The sequence below is a fragment of the Amphiura filiformis genome, chromosome 15 (assembly GCF_039555335.1).
Source record: "Amphiura filiformis chromosome 15, Afil_fr2py, whole genome shotgun sequence".
In the NCBI taxonomy this organism is placed as follows: Eukaryota; Metazoa; Echinodermata; class Ophiuroidea; order Amphilepidida; family Amphiuridae; genus Amphiura; species Amphiura filiformis.
The window spans coordinates 44,664,348-44,687,344 of NC_092642.1; the positions used below are offsets into that span (position 1 = coordinate 44,664,348).

Genomic DNA, 22,997 nt, shown 5'->3' on the forward strand with positions numbered 1-22,997 from the left:
TTCTGAGTTCACCAGACACATACTGGTTGTTAGTGATCAGATTTTAGATTGGCTGGTATCAAGCTTTTGGCCAAAACACTGTGAAATGTTGCTCTCCCTATCGATTCGCTACATTTTGTTTGAAAGATTGTCCTCATTACTTTGAGGAACTGATGCATCCACAGCCAAAAAACAAACAAAAAAAACAACAAAAAAAACCCTAGAATATGGTAAAGGAATATATACACAAAATACAAATTCTTGGTAAGTTATTATGCTGAGAGTTTGTTTAATCCCCTGAGCACTACCTGGCGATCTAACATTGCCTCTGATTGGTCAATTACATGATATCTTCCATTTAATCACCAATCAGAATGGAGCTTTGCAAATAATTCACCCCAATATTTTTGGTGAAATTATTCTAACAATGTTGCTGATTGGTCTAATTGATAATGAAAACTTCTTTTTGGCCAATCGGCAGATAGTTCTCATGGGTTAAAACTTAAGTAGAATATAACATTTCAGTTAGTAAGTATAAGGAAATAGCTACATATAAATCATAGAAATAAAAGGTAGGATTTGTAAATATACAACATTACTTCAATATTTTTGGCTTTCAAACTATTGGCACAAAAGTTCTAGGAAAGCCCTTGAAATCACATACGGTACATGTATATGGTATATTACCAGCTTAACCCTAACACGCCTGAGTACTACAAAATACTACTTGATATATGCGCTGTTCATGTGTGCATCCCACGTGGTGTGATGACGCAATTGCCCTAAGTGATATATAGACACGGTTTCGCTGGCCAGCGAAGCCCAAGACCCATGGCAAAGTGTCGCCGACCCAGTGCTTGGCATGCAAGGGGTCTCGGGTTCGAATCCCACCCGAGCAAACAACTTCTTTCGATCCTTCTTTTCTCTCTTTATTCCTTCCTTCTTTCCCTTCCCATCGCTAAAAAGCCCCTGGCGGTTAGGGGTGGTCTTAACCCTGGAATTTTTTTTTGTTATGTTACTCTGAAAAATTTGGGCCAAAAAAAGATTTTTGGATTTTCTCAAAAATTAACATTTTTGCCAAAATTTGACCTCACAGATTAATTCGGCTGCTGTCCTCAAAGCTGTCCTCCTGGTACAACGCTCCACCCACCCACTCATTTCAACATCACCTGAGTTTCTCCTCACTTTCATTTCTCCATCCTCTGGTTCCAAGTATCTCTCCCCCTCATCCCCCTCCCCTCCTCCTTTACACATTCCCATCCTTCTTTTTGCCATCAGTCAAAAGATTGGTATGCTCTCCTGGCATCTTCTTCCCACTCATTTCAATATCACCTGTGTTTCTCCTCACTTGCATTTCTCCATCTTCTGGTTCCAAGTATCTCCCTCCCCTCCTCCCTCCCTCCTCCTTTACACATTCCCATCCTTCTCTTTCCCATCAGTCAAAAGATTGGTTTGCTCTGCTGGCATCTTCTTTCCACCCATTTCAATATCACCTGTGTTTCTCCTTACTTGTATTTCTCCATCCTCTGGTTCCAAGTATCTCTCTCCCCTCCCCTCCCCTCTTACCCTTTACACATTCCCATCCTTCTCTTTGCCATCAGTCAAAAGATTGGTATGCTCTGCTGGCATCTTCTTTCCACCCATTTCAATATCACCAGTGTTTCTCCTCATCACTTGCATTTCTCCATCTTCTGGTTCCAAGTATCTCTCCCCACCCCTCCTCCCCTTTACACATTCCCGTCCCTCTCTTTCCCATCAGTCAAAAGATTGGTTTGCTCTGCTGGCATCTTCTTTCCACCCATTTCAATATCACCTGTGTTTCTCCTCATCACTTGCATTTCTCCATCTTCTGGTTCCAAGTATCTCTCTTACCCCTCATCCCCCTCCTCCTCCTCATCATCGCTATTTTCACATTTGAGTTCCTGTACATCGGATTTTTCTAATAGTCTTGGTCCCGTTAGGACGATTGCAATGGCACCCAATGGCGCTGTGATAAGAATGGACAGTACTGCTATGGTCAGGAGCTGTAACGAGACAAAGAATTGTCATCATAATTAGTTTTGTAGTGAGTGACAGAGACAATGAGCTAGTCCAGATGAAATCCATACACCCCCTATAGGAGACATGATCTGAATCTCGCACACAGGGAGTGTGAATTTCAAATGGGTTACCCCAGTACCTGAATAGATGACTCCATTTGAAATCTACACACCCCTGTGTGGGCGATTGAGGTCATGACTTCCATCTAGGGTGTTTGATTTCAACTGGAATGGCCTTAAAACTACACACATACAAAACAATGCACTATAATTACTTTTCAGGCAATTGTCAGATTATAAGGGCTGTGCAATGTGTACCCCAGGTGGTTGAATTCTCAAAATGGTCAGCCAAAAATGCTTCCCCCTTTAACATGCCAAAAATACCCCTCCCCTTTTTGACATGCCAACCCCCACCTCCCTTCGATAAGCCAAAAATCCTTTGGGGAACCCAAATTTAAAACATTAAATTATGCAATCATGTCATGTGAGTACAGTGAGCAGAAAATTGTGCACATTTAGGGCATAATATCAAAACGGTGCCCCAATATCTGTGCCAACTTAAATTGCTTGTACCCCCCTCTTTGGGCTTGCCAAAACTCTTTGCCACCCGCCTATAATTAACCACCTCAGGGTACACATAATTATTGCACTACCCCCAAGAGCAAATATAAGAACTCGCTGTAACCATGCAGGGCTAATCATATTATCAATTAGGGGGAGTCAAAAATCTTACACAGATAGAGAATGATAGAAAAGCAAAGAATCAATTCAGATCAGGAGGGGTATGAGTTAGGAACAGAGATGAGGGGATCTACAATCTAAATCATGTTTATGATTCACTGTTGGAGACTGCTAGCAAGACTAACATCGCTACCGGAAGTGACATAACTTCCCGCCAGTCATCAGCTGTTGGATCATCACAACAACAGCAAGCTTTGAAAAAGTTAGTGGTTCACTGACGAAAAGGTCAGCAAGAAAATAGTAAGTTTCTTCAATCCGCCGACAAAATAAATCTTTTAGCCAAGTCAGTGGTTCAATGACAAAACTGTCAGCAAGTAAATAGTAAGTTCCTTCAATTGGTTTTGACAAATCAGAAACTCTTTAATAAGTTATCGGTCCAAGTTAACTATGTAAATATTGTCTTATCTCTGCATATTATTGGTCATTGACCTACTGCTACATCCGGTTTCCATTTCAACCACAGTGTCAATGAACCAACTGATCTTAATAACTTGTGGTTTAGACAGGAAAAATAACGTTATATGGGCCTGACCAACCTACAATCCTGCGTGAAAAGCTTCCAGGGACAATTGTTTATTTTATGCATCCCCGCTCCCCTTATTCAATGTTGAATGCTGAAAAATAGTACAAAGTGGTTGCACTATTCACGACTGCTCCAACATTGTTTCCAGGGGGAGGGAGGGGAGTATAAGAAGTACATATTAAACATGAGCTATGAAACGTATCATGTATTTCATAAAACTTTGGAGTGCTTTAGGTAAGCTTTATATAGATACATGTAAATAAGTTTATTTAAGAACAAAGATCACTTCCAAATCTTTTTGTAATAATGGGGGGGTTATCCCTCAGAATCTCAAATTTGAAAAAAGAAAAGAAAAAAGAACCTCCTCATTTCCTCAAGCACTGTTGGAAAAGACCGAAAACTACTAACAATGTTAATTTCACATTGAAGAAGGAAAAAAAACCTCCATCATCAACTCATGAAAATCCTCTGGACGAGAACCAAAACATTAATTTGATATGGCCTTCAAGTTTTATAAATCACTAATCTGAAGCTGTGTATCCTGAAGACAAAATAGTAGAAGTATAAAGTAACCTTTTGCCCTCTACAGTGATAAGAGGTGACATGCCAGCACCTGGGGCCAGCACTAGTGAATCCCCACAGAGTATCCTCCTCAAATAAGCCAAACAGGCTATTTCAGTTGAAATCCATATACCCCTTAGGCCAAAAAAAAAAGATTATTTGATTGTCTTCCATCAACCAACCCTAATCTGGAAAATCTGGAAAAAATTGTTGGATATTCCAGAATAAGTGTTGTTTTTTTCTTTCAACATTTTTGAAATCCTGAATTTTTTTTTACAGTTTCGACACACTTCTAACCCATTTTAAAAACATGAATGATCTGGTATAAACAGTACGGAAATATCCCAATTCAAAACTATTGGGCTATTTATTAAGCTAATTTAATTAAAGGCATACAGTCATGTTTTGGCTTTGGCTATGACCTTTAAAAAAATATATTAAAAAAAAAATCCAGACCGACCGACCCAATTCTGAAAAAGTTGTGGAGGACAAGCAAACTATTTTTTTTTGCCTTATGGAAGACACGACCTTAATATCCCACACAGGGAGTGTAGATTTCAAATGGAGTCATACACTTAGGTAGTCCTATTTGAAATTCACACTCCTGTGCTGGGAGATTAAGGTCATGTCTTCCATAGGGGGTATGGATTTTAACTGGAATGGCTGAAACTGCTCACATTACTTTACATATCAGGTAGTGGTTGGTTGAGGGAAATACCTGTCTTATCAGTATTACCAGCACAGCATCTGACTATGACTATATTTACCAACTGTATATGCATGTGATTTATCTATGTGATAACAAAAAGGATCATTGACAGTGTATAGGCCTACACTTCCTTAAATTACAACTTAGTGCCATTCTGTCAATTTGTGGTTTGCTGTATAAAGCCAAGGAAGTCTGGTAGTCTGTTTACTTGATGAATACGGCATTCCCACAGAAGTGACTTGTATTCCAGAAGACAACCCAGGACTTGTCTTATAAGAGACGATTAGTACTTAGTGCTTAATGGCAACAAAGCACTTACAACTTTCTTTCATGAATCTGTTGAGTTGGTGACACCTAACCACCCGCAGAATGCATACATTTGCATTGACTGTTTAAGACAGTATTAAATGTATATCACAGCAGTACACTGAGTTTTCATAGAGGATTCATGAGTTTTCAAAAAGGATTCATGCTGTCACTATGTATGAGTATTTACCACTTGGACAAGACATGCTTACAGGAGCAGGAAAACACTAAACTACAACCACAGAGATTTGATCTTGCTCTACTATATTATTATTAGAAACACACTGTGTATTTGCCAGCGAAGTGGTTACATAACTCCTTGGTAACTGGTTCATGCACCTTTTTGGAATTGGTAGTACATGTCATAGACTTTGTGTTGTGATCATTTAGATCGTGGTGCAGAACTCAAAAGCGTAATCCAGTTGACATAGTGATAACATATTGTATTGGAACATACATGTACTGACAACTGTTGCTATGGAAACTATATCTGTTGCACATCTCTTTGTACTCGTAACCATGGTAGCATTATCAAGTGTAAGTCAAGCCAGTGTGACACCATGTAAGCGCTACCAACTAACCAAACTTGACTGTTGCCGTAGGAACCTCAACTACATCCCGAGCGTACCAGATGACATCATATCGGTTGATTTGAGTCTTAATGTGATCAGTGTACTGGACTCCCTATTTCCTCCAAGACACTATCTCCGAACGCTTGATTTAAGTTCCAACAAGCTGCAAAATATTCCAAGCGACTATTTCAATCACCTTAAGGCACTGCAGTTCCTTCATCTTAACGACAACAAAATAAGCACGCTTCTTGGCGATTCCTTTAAGGGACTTCAAAATCTCCAAGAACTTGATCTTTCCAGCAATGATCTGACATTGTTACCAAACGGAGTCTTTTCCAACTTGGTAAATTTAAGATCCCTCAACTTGAGTCACAACACACTTATTACTCTACCGACAGTTAACCTTTCACCTCTGAACTCACTTCCTGTTACCATCTTGAATGTGGAATTTGATGACCTTTCACCCTTCATTCTAACAGCAGGTTTACAAGACTTCCAAGATCTGCATGCTTTGTCTCATCTGATGGTACTGGTAAGGACTATTCCTAAGGATATTGTTGATGTGACATACATGATAGACTACCTGATGAAGCTTCCGATAGAAAGAATAGATATTGCTTGGGATCAGATAATACTATTCAAGAAGCAAGATAACATTGTATTTGAAGAGTCCAAAGCCTTCGCATCCAATTGCTGTCAAGCATCTACAAAACTCAAGATGCTGAACTCTACGATGGAACTTCACTTCCACGGCTGGAAACAGTGGACAACATTGGGATCTTTGACCACAAACTCCTTAAGACCACTCTCCAAGTACCACCAACTGACCAGCTTGACACTCCAGGATGCTGAGATATTAGATATCGCAGAGGATAATACGCCATTTATTTGGTTTCCTTTCTTACGGAAGCTTGATCTCAGCAAGAACTCTCTATCGTATCTCCCCGACTCTCCCTTCACTGGGGCTGACATTCTTGAGGAGCTCTCCCTCGCGTATAATAAATTGGACATCCCATTTGTTGAGTATGCCCTGCATGATCTGTTCTGTCTTAAAGTTATCAACATGTCCGCAAACTACTTCCTCTTCGTCCCATCTCGAGCGTTTCCATCTCTATCGCAGTGCAATTCCTTACGAACGCTGGATTTGAGTAATAACGAGCTGCAGTTTGATTTTCCAAATGATGCCTTTACCTTAATTCCATCACTGACTCATCTGCACTTAAATTCCAACAAAGCAATTCAAATAGCAAGTTGGATCAACCCACTTAAAAATCTTAAAGAACTGCACCTCCAAGATACAGATCACATTCAAGTATACCCATCAAAATGGACATCCACTTTGGTTTCCATAACAACACTAGACCTCTCTAGGAGCCAAATTGTATGGTTTCAAAGTCCAGCTAATCTTTTCAATTTAATGCCCAATCTTCAAAAGATCAATTTTCAAAGCACAAATCTCCATCTATCTATTATCCAAAACCTCACATACCTTCAAGAGGTAGACTTCTCCGCATGCCAAATATCCAACCATAATTTATCTGAGACATGGTTTCAGATAAACATACCAAGATTAGAAAAATTGAATTTGAGCAGCAACAACATCACCTTCATCCCCTTTAATTATTTTACTAACACACCCATTCTGACACACCTAAATTTAAGTTATAACCAACTTAGGACTGTTCAGAACAATACATTTCTTCCCTTGCGCCATCTGAGTATACTTGACTTACGAGGCAACATTCTGACTTCCATCGATGGCTTACAGTATGACCAAACCCTTCAGATACTCCACATTGCATGGAACCAAATTGCTCAAATTCCAAAAACTTTCCTTCAACTTCTACAAACGAATCGGTCCAATTTACATTCACTTTCTCTTTCGGGGAATCCATTCCAATGCACATGTGTGGTACAACCACTACTAAATTGGATCCACTCTGATGACATGGTCTTTCTTGATGTATCGGATGGATACATCTGCGCAGAGCCCAATAGGACTAAAGACTTGACGATATTTCAAGTTGATTTGCAGTGCTCGTCGCACCTCTCTTTATATCTCGGGATAAGTTTATCTCTCCTTCTGACCGTCATAGTATCCGGTGTGTTAATCGCCAAATACCGCTGGCATTTAAAATATAAATGCTTTCTACTATTACACCGCAGACGTTACACTGAAATAGACGAGTTAGCCGCTCGTGACAACATTCCTACAAATGCAAACATCGTCACGTACGATGCATACGTGTCATACAGTGATGAGGACGAAGACTGGGTTTTAAACGATCTTCGCACAAACCTTGAAGAAACCACAGAAACTGTTTTAAAGCTATGCTTGGGTAGGGTAAGGGATTTTATTCCCGGTACAGCAATTGTTGAGGCTATTTCAGAAGGCGTACAAAACAGCAAAAGGACCATATTGATTTTGACACCAAGTTTTGTCGAAAACGAGTGGTGTTATTACGAGATGCAAATGGCACAGATGCGATTGTTTCACGAAGGACAAGACGTTCTGATGCTCGTCATGTTGAAGGACGTCCCCGATGATATGTTGACGATGTCGTTAAGGCAACTTTTGTGTAAGAAGGAGTATCTAAGATGGCCGGGCGATGAGGCTGGGCAGAAACTTTTCTGGCAAAGATTGAAGTATGAGTTGAGAAGCCCAGTTAAAGTTGACAGAAGGTTTGATGTGTAATGGGTCATTCCAGTTGAGATCCAAACCCCTGTGGAAGACTTCCACAATGGGAGTACAAGTTTCAAATACAATAGACAATTGGGTAACTTCCATTTGAAATACTCACTCCAGTTGTGGATGATGTAGTGAAGTCTTAATACAGGTGGAGTATGGGTTTCAAAATGATTAACCTAGACCAATTACATTTGAAAAACATACTCCCTCTGTGGCAGATATTTCCTAAATCTTCCACAGGGGTAGTGTGGATTTCAACTGGAATAGCCCAATCAAGTCTATTATTGGAGCCAGATATAAAAATACTAGTTTGCATCTGACGTCAAACTCGGATATGATTTGTTGGGGTGACTGAAAATCAAATCTGAATGCACCGGTAAAACAGCATTCCCTATGGTTAATTTTTCACCTTCACACATAAACCATCTCAAAAGTTAGGTCTTAGTGTTAGAAAAGTTTCTTTCCTGAAGGCACCATGTCAACAATGCCTAAAAAGTAACTTTTTGCTTTGTAAAAGTAACGACATTGTGAGTCATTTTCTGTGGTTCCTTTAAAGTTATTTTCTCTGATGAAGGCACATATGAATCAGCCTACTACTAAATAATCAAAGGCAGTGGGGAGCTGATCGTCAGACACAAACTGGTTTCTTGATGGCTCTGATTATAGCATAAAGGGAAAAAGACAGGTTCAACTTCTGCTACAGAATAAATGACACACAGTTGACAGGATAGCAAATATACAGGTATCTAAGTTACTCAAAACCCCGTAACGGACGTTGTAATGGACGCGTCTGTTAGTGCAAAAAAAAGGCCAAACGGCCGTGGGAAATGGCCTAACGGACGCCGGTAATGACCGTGGCGCTATAACGTGTTAGTCTTTTTTGCAGTCGTTTACAGTTTAGTTATTATTTCATACTAACATTTTTATATTGACTTGGGCGAAAACGAAATTTGACAAGATTGTGTCTGTTTAGTTGAGATACGCCATTTTCTACTTTGCTAGTAACAGAAAAACGATTAGTGGTGACAACTGCACAGAAAAGACAGGCGTATAAAAAAAAAATTATATATCATGATGCACGGTGTTACCCATTTGATGAATTTGCCTATAGTTTAGCTATAATTATTATTATCCCGGCTGCAGGCACGTTGATGGGTAACGGGGAATATTTCACCCATTCAATCAGTCTTTAGTATTGCTTGGTTTTTTTTCTTATAGTCGTGCACATTCTTGTTTACTTTTCTTTCATTCACGAGGGACTACATGTATGCAAAGTTAACGATTACCGTATTATAGGCCTTACCATAATTTTGCCTATTTAATTATTTCATTCATCCATTCTTTCAGTCTTACTATTCTTTCTTTGCTTTTTTTTTTCTCAATTCGTGCACATTTTTGTTTTTCTTTCATCCATATAAACCAGTGAGCTACATGCATAGATAATAATTATTATAATCATGATAATAATTATGTATAGGCCTAGTAGACATAGCCTTCCAAATCTATTTCATACACCTTGATTTAAGATCGGGTTTTAATTTTCTACATTGTCTCTGTTCTTGGACCTTAAACGGGTCAATATAATAGTCATCTTAACCCTATACTACTTGTTTCATATAGGCATTTTTCATTCGTGCCTATTGTTTCTCTCATTATTATCTTCTAGTTTCTGATGATATCACATTTGTGCCTCATATAAACATGATAAATTAAATTATTAAAAACACTTCTAGTTTTTTCTGAGTTCGTTATTTTTCATTTACATTTGAGCACACATCCATATCTAGGTATATTAACCCAGATTTGGAAGCATAGAAAATAGGTCGGCTTTATGTCGTTTCCATGTTCAGATATAGGCTAGGCCTATACATAATTGGCACTTGTCAAAAATATTTATTACGTGGTTTTTTTTCATTCGTGCTTTTTGTGTGCTGGTATCACATTTGTGCCTCCCCAAACATGATAAATTAAATTATTGAAAACACTTTTCTGTTAAAGAGCACACATACAGGTCTTCCATCTTGGTATATCAAACACCCAGATTTGGAAGCGTAGAAAGTGGGTCGGCTTTATGTCGTTTGCATGTTCAGCTCAGGCTAACCATAGGCCTATTATAGGCTTAGGCCTATGACACTAAAATACTTATTATGATTGACATAAAATACTTAGCCCTATGTTTCTTTCGTGCCTTTTGTGTCTCTCATTATTTTCCTATATAGTTTCTGCTCAATGATTTGCGCCCGGTAAATTAAATTTAAAATGATTGAAAACACGTTTCTGTTAATGAGCACACATTATACAGGTCTTCCATATCTTGGTATATCAAACACCCAGATTTGGAAGCATAGAAAGTGGGTCGGCATGTTAAGTCGCTTGCATGTTCAGGCCAATATAGGCTTATACACTAAAATATTAGTATAATTATAACTGACATAAAATACTTAGGCCTATGTTTCTTTTCGTGCCTGTTACTATTATTATTATTGCATCATGGTTTTCATCCATTTTCACGTGTATAGGCCTAATCACATCTTCCATCAAGTCATAGGCCTACAATTACGCTTTAAATAGGAGAAGTATGTAGAATTCAGTAAGAGTACCAACAGAAATGCTAGCAATAGTGGTCGCCCAGAACAGCTAGAAGCCCAGCTGAATTTCATTTCAAAACATTATTACCGCTTGTTTTGTACTTATGGATGCAAAAACTGTTCTTAGTTTTACCCATGATGATATCTCAGGGATGTGAGAAATTACGTTATTTATAAGATATTTTGAAAGAAATATCATGACTTCATTTAAAGAAATATCATGTTTTTATTTAGTTAATGTTAATTATAAGAAGAAAAAACTACTTTTGATTCTTTTGTGTCAGCTCTTGATGTTTAATGCACAATTAGCATTTTTACGCAGTGCAAACTTGATATGGCAAAAGTGGCCCAACACGTTTTCTGGACGGTTTAGTTTATCGGACATAGCTTTTGAACCAATGCCGGTAGAGAGACCAACTAAACGTATTCTTTTAGCCGAGATATTACTAATTATATTGCATATAACATTTGTGGCATAACTCTTTTAGTTTTTTCCTGAAAAGTCGAAATTCAATTGTATAAATTTTATTGTTATACCCTGTATTCGAGAATTGAGCGCAGAAATGGAAAATGTTACTTTTATGCTGCAGTATTTTGTTTTCTTTCTCCTGTAGTTCTATAATCGTGCTCATTGACCTGGGGTTGTTTATTTGTTCTCTCTACATCCACTGCCCCCACACACCCCAAACGCACCCCCCCACCCCCATACACAACACACACCTTCACGAACACACCCCTCAAGAATCGAAAGGAAATGGAAAATGTTACTTTTGCGCATAAATCCGAATTTGAGTTTTCTTTCTCGGTATTTGACGGTGGTGTACGGTTGTTAGAAATCAGTAAAGAAATATGATGTGCACTGTGCAGGAAGGTATAGTCATACACATGATAGCTGAAAGAAAGAAACATAACAATAATAATAATAACAATTGAATTCCAGCCTGATCATACATGCAAACGACATCCTCTAAATTAATTTTCTGAAAAATAAGAGAAACTCAGTTTCATCCAAAGTTGTTAAAATAACAACTGACATGATGACACGGACACAGCAATGGTATTTTTAATTTCGCCAATTCAAACAACACTTACCTATTTTTGGTAACAGTAAAGGACCACTTCGTAAAACTTCCAAATCTGGGTGTTTGATATAGGCCTATAGGCCTACCTAGATTGGGAAGACATGCATATAATTATGCATGTCACATTTTAAGCCCCCCTATTCATTTTACTGGTAATGATAATAGTCATTACATTCTAAAGTTATTATGTATAGGCTAGTGCTCTGTTTCATTCATGAAAATGCTATTAATCACCCAAAAAGAGTAAGCTCTTTGACTGTCTCCGATCTAGGATTTCCCTTTCAACAAAGGAGCAACAGCGCAGTACAATGCACTGCAGCATGTATAGCATATACTCATCGGCATGATCAAATAAATGTCAATCATTTAGAAACAGAATAGTCATATTACACCCTTTTTTCATTACGTATGATTAATACATTAATATAAGCTAATATTGGTGTGGTGTGTGCTAGAAATCAGTAAAGAAATATGATGTGCAATGTGCATGCCGGGATGTATAATGGGCAGAAAAGCATGGCATAGCATGATAAATGAAAGAAACATAATACATGTAATAGAAACAACTGACTATATCATATCTTTATTTCATTCAAAACTGAAAGTTGTAAAGTTTCTACATGTGCAACCAAAAGACCCAATTAAGTTATAGATTCAAAAGAATGTTTCAATCATTGAAAGTCGGCTTGTTCAACCTTTGTGGTCTTATCAATCTTTTTCAAATCCGAAATTCGCTTTTTCAACTTTTCAAATTTGCCAAATATTAAAGGTAGGCTTTTTCAACTTTTTTTTCAATGTTCTATATTAAGTTGATATAGTGCCATTATACCAAAAAAACGCTATCTTCAGTAGATAACTAAAAAACAAAACAAAACAAACACGAAATATCACAATAATACCAAGTTTTTCCTATCACACATTCTGCCAAATGTGTGCATTAATATCTGTTGTTATTGGACCCTAAATAATATTTTCAGTAGATAGCGAAAATACATGCATGAAACATCATCTATTCCCGTTCATATGTCAAACGTATTGAAGTGATATCAAATAAAACACAAATCCCGTACTCTGCGGCTCCCGAACGCAAGACATGCTATGCGTGGGTTCCGTTGCCCACCAGCGTGCCTTTATAGACTACATGTATGCACAGAGGATGATTTAAGGAAGCCCCATCATGCACTGTAAAAGTGTTATCACTAGAGTTTCAACTGCCACTTTACTTTTCAAATCCCATTGAACTCTGTGCAAAAGATGTTGTTTTAGAATTGCCCGTGTGTCATTATTACTTGGTCGATTTCAGATCTAAAGTGATGTATGCATGAAGGATAATTCACACACCTTCTGTAGATACCATAAAATGTGAAATCGACCAACCTTTTGAAGGCGTTTTTATTGTAAATATATCTGTCCAAATTCAAATTTCACCATGCACGTGTGTATGCAGTGGGCGGGCAGTGGTGTCATGTTCACTCACACAGCTGTGCTAACCGCAAGACTTGCTGGGAAGTGCTTAAATCATCCTCTGATGTATGCATGCATGGGTTCCGTTGCCCACCAATGTGCATTATGTTGATGTTTTTACAATTTCTAAATGTGTCTTTAAAATGTTATTTGATGTTTTTTATACTATTTAAATCAAATAGTAAAATTCACGTAATTCAGCCACTTGGCTGCAATGTGTTGTTAATAAATATACTATAAATATATATATTTAACCTACTACGACATTCTGCTTTTATATAAAGTGACAATGTGCTATTCACCTAATCAAGTGGACAGTAGGCCTAACAAAATATTGCTATAGTGCTCTATAATAATAAAACTTGGCCTAATAATGATAATAATAATTATTATTATCAGTTATTATTATTATTATATTTTTATACTCCATTTATTATTATGCACATGCATGAAAGCCAGAGTGGATCACATCTGTAGCTGGGTGATGCCAAATCAGATTTTCACAACAACAAACAAAACATGAAAATATATTCCACAAATGATTATACTTTTTTAAATTATGCTTTAAATTACATTAAACATGTGACTATATTGTTTCTTTAATTATGGCATATCCCCCTTTTTATATTATCCTCTTTCGTTTCGCCCTTTAATAAAACATAACATCTTCTCATTGAAACCCTATGAGGTTTTATACAGGGGCCGAATTGGCGAGTGGCCGAATTGACTGGATTTTGAATTTTGCTCGGCCGTTTGACCATTTTTGCATGGCTGTTTGGCCATTTTCGAATTAACGGACGCGTCCATTGCGATGGCCGTTGTCACAATAGGGTTATAGCGCCACGGTCATTACCGCGTCCATTAGCCCGGCCGTTTGGCCTTAAATGTAATGCCACATAGCTCAAATATATCTTACATGCCTGAGAGATCCCATTTTAAAGGAAACAAAATTTCACACTTAGTCATCGCATACTGTTGTATCTCAAAGGCTGCCTTGTGTGATTTTTATTATTCTCATCTAATTATTGTGATGAGATACACTGTACAATTTACTTGATATATATATTAATTTTGAGGTATTACCACAATATGTGACATGATCAAGAGGAAAGAGTCACATGTCGACCCTGGTCCAAAATGAGTTTTACATGTTTCTAAACAGAACATTTAAAATCACACAAGGCAGCCTTTTGAGATACGACAGTATGTGATGCAGACAACTTGATATGTTCATATGTGATGCGATCAAGCAAAATCAGTCGGGACTCGGAAAAATTTAATTTTCAGTTTTTTATAGGATAGAAAAAAGCATTTACAAAGCTGGATTTTGCAGAAAGCCCCATTGAAATTGAACAACCAGTTCCAAAGATATGAGCAATTAAAGAGTTTCCAAAACAACAGGAAACAAAAGGAAATATTTCCTTTGTTTGGCTTTATCTCAAAATCAATATTTGCGAGTTCCGACTGATTTTGCTTGATCGCATCACATATATGCACTATTCTGTAATAACTTGGTATTTTATAATCTTGTGATTCATAATACGAAGCACCACCAGTGATAATTTTTGACCTCCCAGGTTGACATCGTCATTCTAGCCACCATTCGATTTTCACACATATTGAATAGATTTTAACATGGAAATGTTAAAAAGAGGATTCCAAGTGATCAAAATAGAAAAAAGATCTAATATAATTGGAAATTGCTAATTTAGTGTGCATTCTAGCACTACTTTCGGGCTCTGTTGCTTATACACTATCCAGAGAGGTTGCATCAGCGCTAAAGCGCTTCGGTTGAACGCCTTGCACTACGCGTTCGGATTCTCGTGCTACGCGCTGGCTAAGTCTGTGAGGGCCACAGACTGAAGCGCTTCGGTTGAACGCCTCATGCTACGCGCTCGGATTCTCGCGCTACGTGCTCACTAAGTCCATGAGGGCCACAGACTGCGGCTATGTGCATTCGCGTGTAACATCATTAAATTGACATTAGAACATACATGACAAATGTTCCTGTGTTGTATTCGTATTACGCAGGCTTTAGATGTCGACATTTTCCCATGATGCACTACGCATTTTGACCTCTCCCCAGCTGGAGATATATTGTATTGTGAATTGTATTGTGAACCAACCAAATTGAAAGTTGCTTGCGACACCTATTCTCATCTAAATTACACAAAAAAATCTCTGATGGGAATATTACATTTAAATTTATGACTGAAATTCCAGCAAACTTGTAATTTTCTTTTTTATTATTTTTATGTCAAGTCTAATATGGACATTGCACTATTCCAGTTGAAATCCATACACCCCTTATGGAAGACATGACCTTACATTCCCACACAGGGAGTGTGAATTTCAAATGGAATCACCCATTCAGGTAACCCCATTTGAAATTCACACTCCCTGTGTAGCAGATCAAGGTCATATCTTCATAGGGGTTGTATGGAATTCAATTTGAAGAGCCCACAAACAGCAGTAATTATCTGAGAGGTTTGCACCAATATAGCTGTTAAGGGTAGACGAGGTATTGTTGGTCGAAGCAACCTAAAGATCGATTTTCATTATCTAGCTCAATATATTATTGAAAATTAACACCTTGATGTTTTGCAAAAGTTCATTCTACAAATCGTATACTCTGCAAACTTGCTTAATTTATTGTTGTTAATTAGTTATGTACGTTTTACAAAAGTGTTGTTGTTTCAGACCTCTTCACAACGTAACTCAAGAACCGCAGCACCTATAAAAGTATATCTGTGATATTTTAATTCTTCTACACGCTTGCTATGAATTGAGCAATGCAATTTTTGCCAAAGCTCACTACCATTCGTAAGATACTGTGAACTACCAAATCACAACAGTTTAAAATAATTAATAACCTTAACTTCTCCTTGAAAGCTCTGCAAATCCTGGTTTGAAGCTACAAGTACTGGTAGGGAATTCAATCCCTGCAGAGTTGGGGGAGAAATCATCCAGCTGGAACCAAGTTTCTTGTTGTTCACTTGCAAGTTAACATTGTCATTTCAACATTTAAACTTCCAATTTTTGACTTTATCAACAATTACCAGAAAGTAATTGCCAAATTTGTATCACTCTTATATATGACTTCCCTTTACACAATTGAGCGTAGTTTGAAACAAATTTGTTGCGATATTGGATAATTGTTTTATGATAATTTACTATTTCCTATGGCACTTTGTTGGCTAGAATTCATTGTTTAATATCATACAAAGACCTGTATGAAACTTAGTATCGTAATCTGTCTGTATAGCTGTCTCTACTCTTTCTGTGTCTCTTTTTCTCCATCACGCTTCGCGCTTTCTCTCTTTTCCTGTCTCTTCCTCCCTCCTCACTCACTTTCACTCTCTTTTAAACGCATTCGCAAATTGTACATTCTTTCTTTTTCTTTGAGACGAATACAGTGACTTTTGAAAAGAATTCCATGACTTTTGAAAAGAATTCCATGACTTTTAAAAAGAATTCCATGACTTTTGAAGAGAATTCCATGACTTTTGAAGAGAATTCCATGCCTTTTGAAGAGAATTCCATGACTTTTGAAGAGATTTCCATGACTTTTCCAAGGGCTTTTGACATCTCTCTGGATTTTCCATGACCAATATTAACATTTCATGACTTTCAATTACTTTTTGGGGGCATTTTTCAAAATTCCATCATTATTTTAGAGTACACATAAGAACCCTAATCCATCTCAATTCCCCTCACACCCTCCTACATTCCAAGCTTTATGTAAGTTCCACACTGCAGACAATTTTCTCATAATAATGATCCAATCCTTACCTGATTCCCAAGTAGCACTAAATCATCCTTGCCCATTGCAGCTGCTGTATCCCTTGCTATAGAGCCGATAGCAGCCTGTTGGAGGAGAAATTGAAGAAGCAATAATAGTAACCTGAATGAAATCTTTACACTTCAGTGACACCAAATTTACCATATGCTATAAAATCTTAGAAAGAAAACCAATGGGCATGCATGCATTGCATGTGATGCCATGACACAGTGAAACCCCCGCAGCTACAAGCACCCGAGGGGTCTAAAGGTTCGAATCCTGGGAGTGCCAAGTAACCTCTTTGTTCATCTTCTCTCCTTTTTTGTTCCTTCTTTCCTTTCCGATAGCCAAAACCCATGTTAAGTGTTAGGGTTAATTCCTCCCCACAATGGTTTATGTTTTATTTTGTTTGGATTGCTGTAACCCTGCATAATCAAGAAAGCCTCCAAAAGGAGGCTTATTTCGACTGGAGTCTACCATGAATTCTATACTGATATCAGAATCAATCACAGAGGTCTGTATACACAAGAGTCGCATTAGTGTACATGTTCACGTAACCGCCTCAACTCATTTACATAATTTTGGAGGTGGGCTGATCGTATTCTGATTCGTCGAACATCTAATTTGCATAGTTTTGGAGGTTTCCATATTTGGGTTTACCTAATTAATTATTAATGATCCGGACGTTGTTTACATCATGACGTCATAGAGCTTGTTACTCGTCCAATTCGAAACACAAAATGCATTTGCACTTTTCTTTCCATTAATGTTATATCATGAAATACCATACAGCGGAGGTGTTAGTTTTTTATATAAGGAAAATATTCCTGGCGATTACCCCATGTTGACAATGGCTAAATATGCTGTATTAGTTCTGGAAAGGGTCCGCGACGGTCCGCCATTTTTTCCAGATTTTGAGATCATTTAGTAGACTTGCTTACCAGTCGCTTTTCATTATCCTAACTACAGTTTGCACATTGAAAAGTGAACTTCGACGTACGTGGTGCGAAAAAGTCTTGCCGTACTTTTTTTATTCATTTACAAGCATGTTTCAGCCGAGATGGTTACGTTTGCGGCCACGCAGCGGTATACAGATAAGCTCATCAATTCACTTCCTTCAAGATGGCAACCTTACACTGCACATCATGTCTGTACTTAGATTGTAAATATCAAAACCACTGGGACCAAGGTCTTAGCCGCCATAAGTCCACCCGTCTTTAAGACGGGCTAATCTAATTTTAGACGGGTGGATTTAATGGATTTTACAGATGTGATAACTCTAAAACAGATGATTTTAAGGTTATAAAATATGATCTTAAGACTAATTCAGAGTGACATGTAAAGGCCAAATCAGGACATATTTGACTCCAGTGACCCTTCCACGGGTATAGACAAGTTGTTTTATATTTGAGGGTCAAATTTTGGTATCTGCATGGACGGGTGGTTTCTGATTTCTGGCTAAGACTCTGACTGGGACAGTCATTTTAACCCTTAGAGCATTCATTTTTGACTTGACAACAAGAAAAGTAGAAAATATTCTTGTCATGTATACTGACAGATTTAGTTGTAATGCATGATTTTACCCCATCAGAGAAAAAAAAATAACCCAAGGCACCAAAGGCAATTTCACTTGCATGTCCCATGCCTTTGCCTTGGTGCCCTCCAAACGGTGCAACTTTGAACACATTCTTGAGCAATGCATTGTCTTGGTGCTCCAGCAGGCTTTAGGAAAATTTGGTATACTTATGATTAATATATTTATTTGAAGTGTTTAAGAATGAGAATAAAGGTATTGTTTTTAGAGCAGCTGTCGTGCATCTTTTCGTGTCATACAACACGCCGACATCGTTATTTGGCTTCGCTCGTTGTTTTACTTAAAATAATGATATTGCCCGTGTTATATGCGACGATAGATGCACTCCAGCGGCTAAAAACAATACCTTTATAACACCCACCTTATTTGTAGATTTGTGTTCTAAAAGGTCACTAAACAATAAATAGTAGTCATTTCAAGAGGATGTAATGTTGAATGTGGAAGAAGTAAGTCTTTCATTAGACACCAAACCTGATTGGTACCAATCATTTTGATACACCCTGTATTCTGTGCAAGTCTCGTTATTTCTATGTCCAAGAACTCGACAATGGGCTATTCCATTTAAAATCCACACTCCCCCTGTGGAAAATTTTGGAAATATCTTCCACAGAAGGAGTATGAATTTCAAATGGAATGAACATATAAGCAGCTCCATTTGAACCTCACCCTCCTCTATGGAAGATTCAGGTTGAATCTTTCTCAGATGGTATATGAAATTGAAATGGAACAGCTTAATGTGTTCATTCCATTTGAGATTCATACTCCCCCTGTGGAAGATTTTCCAAAATCATCCACAGGGGTAGTATGGACTTTAAATGGAATAGCCCAATATATACATGTGCATACATGACACACAGACTCACCTGTACTGTAGCTGCTCATTCCATTTGAAATTCATACTCCCCCTGTGGCAGATATTTTCAAAATCTTCAACAGGGGTAGTGTAGATTTCAACTGGAATAGCCCAATATGTACATACATGAGACACAGACTCACCTGTACTGTAGCTTTAGGTAGCCATGCTATTGCAATAAATATCTTCTCCTTCCAATTCAGCTTTGCACCTGTCACAGCCAGTATGGATACACCGACGCGTACCATTAACCCAATTCCCAGAGTTGCTAGGCCCAGACCTGTTGACAGACAATCCCACACAAGCATGGTGAGCATTATAAGTGGAAGAAATGAAAAAAAAAAAAAAATGGAAGCCTTTCACCAAACCGACTGGGTCTCAAAAATGCTTTAATTCTCATTCTTAAAATGAAGATTATTGAACCTCATACTTTTTTTTCCAGCAAGTTTTAACTTATTTTAATTTAAAAATTAAAGTTAGTCATTCCCAAATGCCAAAGAAAGACAGTGGCATAGCAAAAGGGGGGCATGTGCCATGGGTGCGGTGCCACCCTTAGGGGGTGGGGGTGGGGGTGCCACCCTTAGGGGGGGTGCCAAATTGACTAATTCAGCATCGATTCTGCACACCCCCCCCCCAAGCAATAAAAGTCAAAAATTTTGCGCACGAAAATCATTTGAAAAATTAATTTCAGACCGATATTCAAATTCATTATAACCAAAATTAAATAGAGGTATGCCTTATTTGTGCAATTGTTTCAAGAATTGGGGGGGTTCATTATGTATCCTTAGCCCTGGCCGCCACAACCCCTAACTATGCCAGTGAAGAAAGAGAAATGCATGAGTATTATTGCTCTGGCATGAGCTTTTACCATTTCATATCTTAATCAGTATTTAACTTGAACTTGAATGCTTACTCTTATGGAACCAGATCAAGTGAATCCAATTTCATTGTTCCTAGGGTAAAAGGTATTGCTTCAAACACATTCTACTACAAAGCCATTTTGGACTGGAATGAACTCCCATCAAACATCAAGGGATTGCCTACCAAGTCTGCATTTAAACAAAGTGTCAAACAACATCTGGCCAGCAACTCTCTCAGTCAAGAGATGTCTGATTTCACGGTGTAGCCTTATTTTTTTTTCCCTTTTGTTCTCTCATCTTTTCTTGGGACCCCATCGGAAATAAGCTTGCCTTTTCTGCGGGCTTAATGGGTTATCCCGGCTTGTCATTTTTCTGTCCGTGTGTCCTGATCCTAAATGGCTTTGTGGTAGATCAATTTAAGCTTTAAATAAATTGTCACATTGTTGTACTTTGTAATGATTTTTCTATTTCTATAATTTGTTTTTGTATTCTAATGATCTTGCCAAATAAAAAACAAACAAACATGCGGACAGTAAGGAGATACCACATAACATATTACTGTAACACATTTTATATCGCATAATGTCCGTATAGATGCACATTTTATTAATTTATTTCATACGCATTCAACCTTGGCAAAGCTTTCAATGCACTGGTACTGTTCTCCCAAGGTGCCCTGGTACTTCAGAGTAGACTGTGTATTAAGACTTGTAATTTTGGACTGTAAGCTTACCAATAGTTTTAGGATCCAAATCTTCAATAGCTACCTCAGCACCAATCAGACCAAATAAAACAGGCTCAAAGATTTTCCACAAAATGCCAACAAGTCTCTCCACAGATTCCTATCAAAACAAGAATAAATTTATGTAATGATACGGAACAAACCAAGACTTTGATAAAGTCTTGTAAACGAAAGTGCTTTCATTTGGAGGCTGACCCCTCCCTCCCTGTAATGTAAGTGTGAAATACTGAAATCCAACACCAAAAGATCAACTTTAAAACATATCTTAACTAGGTTTTTACAAACATAATTGGACATTTTAAACCCTCCCCCCAATGGAAAGGATTTTTGTTTATAGGACTTCAAAGGACTCAAAATAGACCCTATCTGGGACAACCTGCTGATGCCCAGGGGGCACTACATGATGTCATTGATGTCATTCTGTCAATCATATGACGTCATCAGTGAAGGATATCCCGATTGTAGACAAGATATCATCACAGCATCACCATCTGCTGAAGACGCTAGTCGAACTAGTGTAAACGTTCCAGCTAAGCGAAAAATAGTGTAGTGTTGAAGTTAAACTCTTTAATCAAGAGGATCACTGTTCTGGCCCCCAAATAACTTTCCAAGACAAATAGGTTTGAAGTGCATGAACATTTGTAATTTTTACACATGGCTATATATAACCATGTTGGCTTTTATTCTACAATGGGTCCAAAGAGTTTTGGCTGCCTTTGATGAGGTCTCATTATTTAGAATCAAGAGGTTGCAACTGAAGTACACCTATACAAGCAAGATTCACAAAATGGTGAAAACTGCCAATATGTCCCTATAGCTTCAGGGGTGATGCAATAATTATGTGTACCCCCAGGGTGGTGCATTATAGGGGGGAATCAGTAGTGCTCAGGGGGTTAAACTTACCTTTTCTTTATTCCATTTCTGCCCAGCTACAAATGCCATACTAAGTGCTCCCAAGGCGCCTGCACCTGGGAACCCTGCAGAACTACTGCCAAATACCGCGAACAAACCACCGCCAAATACCAGCAGAAAACGCTGCATTGTTACTTGCGTAGGAGTCTGTGAGTGGTAAAGACAGTATTAAATACATATATGTGACTGTACAGCACGAATGAGCCGTAAATGTCCTAAATTGTACTCTGAGTTACAGTGTAAAATGTGCATGAAGGTCATATTCATCGGTACCTCAAGTTGCTTCGACAAGTATCTCATTTAGATAGTCAAACACCTTTTAAACCAATCAATAATCCTATTGTTGAAGAGGATAATACGCTTCTACCTTAGATGTCTATAGAATTCTTAATAGATCTGGTCTTTGTTTGCTTTGGCTAAATCCTGTTAAAGTGGTGGGTACAATGACCGCCAATTATGACTGTTTGACAATTTATTGCCAGCAATGTGGAAAAAGAGACACATGTAGAAATGAAAAAAGGTACCATTTTGTTGAAGGAGCAAAGTTCAACAAACCATAACCCCGTTTCTGGATATCGTTTGAAGTCAAATTATATACCATTTTAAAGCTTATGAAATATATTTTCGAAACACAAAATAAAACAAAATTGACTGTGGGAGGAATTTATGGCTCATTTGTCGTGTACGGTCACATATGACATAAAACTTAGACATTACTACGTTTACGTGTGAAATCTACAGCTTAACTTCTTTGTTTTTATTGCGCATGCATATCAAATAAATTTCCAACTTATGCACATCCATTACTCAAAGCGCACTAAATGCAGCTACTGTGCCGGACTGCATATACGCCATTTTCTCTGTTCCTAGACGTAGTGATCTAAGACCTCTCATGAACAATCTTCATTGGCTTCCGATTAGCAAACGCATCCAATTCAAAGTCTATCTTCTGATTTATAAGTGCCTGACTGACTCTGCTCCGCGATACCTCATCGATTCAAT

At 37.9% G+C, this 22,997-nt stretch overlaps 1 protein-coding gene across 2 annotated transcripts in view; it reads right to left on the reverse strand.

Annotated features, from left to right (window-relative positions):
* Positions 1-1,373: 1,373 nt before the first annotated feature.
* LOC140171707 (sodium/hydrogen exchanger 9B2-like) overlaps positions 1,374-22,997 on the reverse strand; it is a 38,261-nt gene continuing 16,637 nt past the window's right edge. For both annotated transcript variants that reach the window (XM_072195006.1, XM_072195005.1), the window contains exons 6-10: positions 21,987-22,142; positions 21,075-21,183; positions 19,625-19,761; positions 17,046-17,120; positions 1,374-2,003 (exon numbers count right to left, since the gene is read on the reverse strand). In XM_072195006.1, coding sequence (XP_072051107.1) covers positions 1,848-2,003; positions 17,046-17,120; positions 19,625-19,761; positions 21,075-21,183; positions 21,987-22,142 — 633 coding nt within the window. In that variant the 3' untranslated portion in view covers positions 1,374-1,847. The remainder of the gene's footprint in view (positions 2,004-17,045; positions 17,121-19,624; positions 19,762-21,074; positions 21,184-21,986; positions 22,143-22,997) is intronic.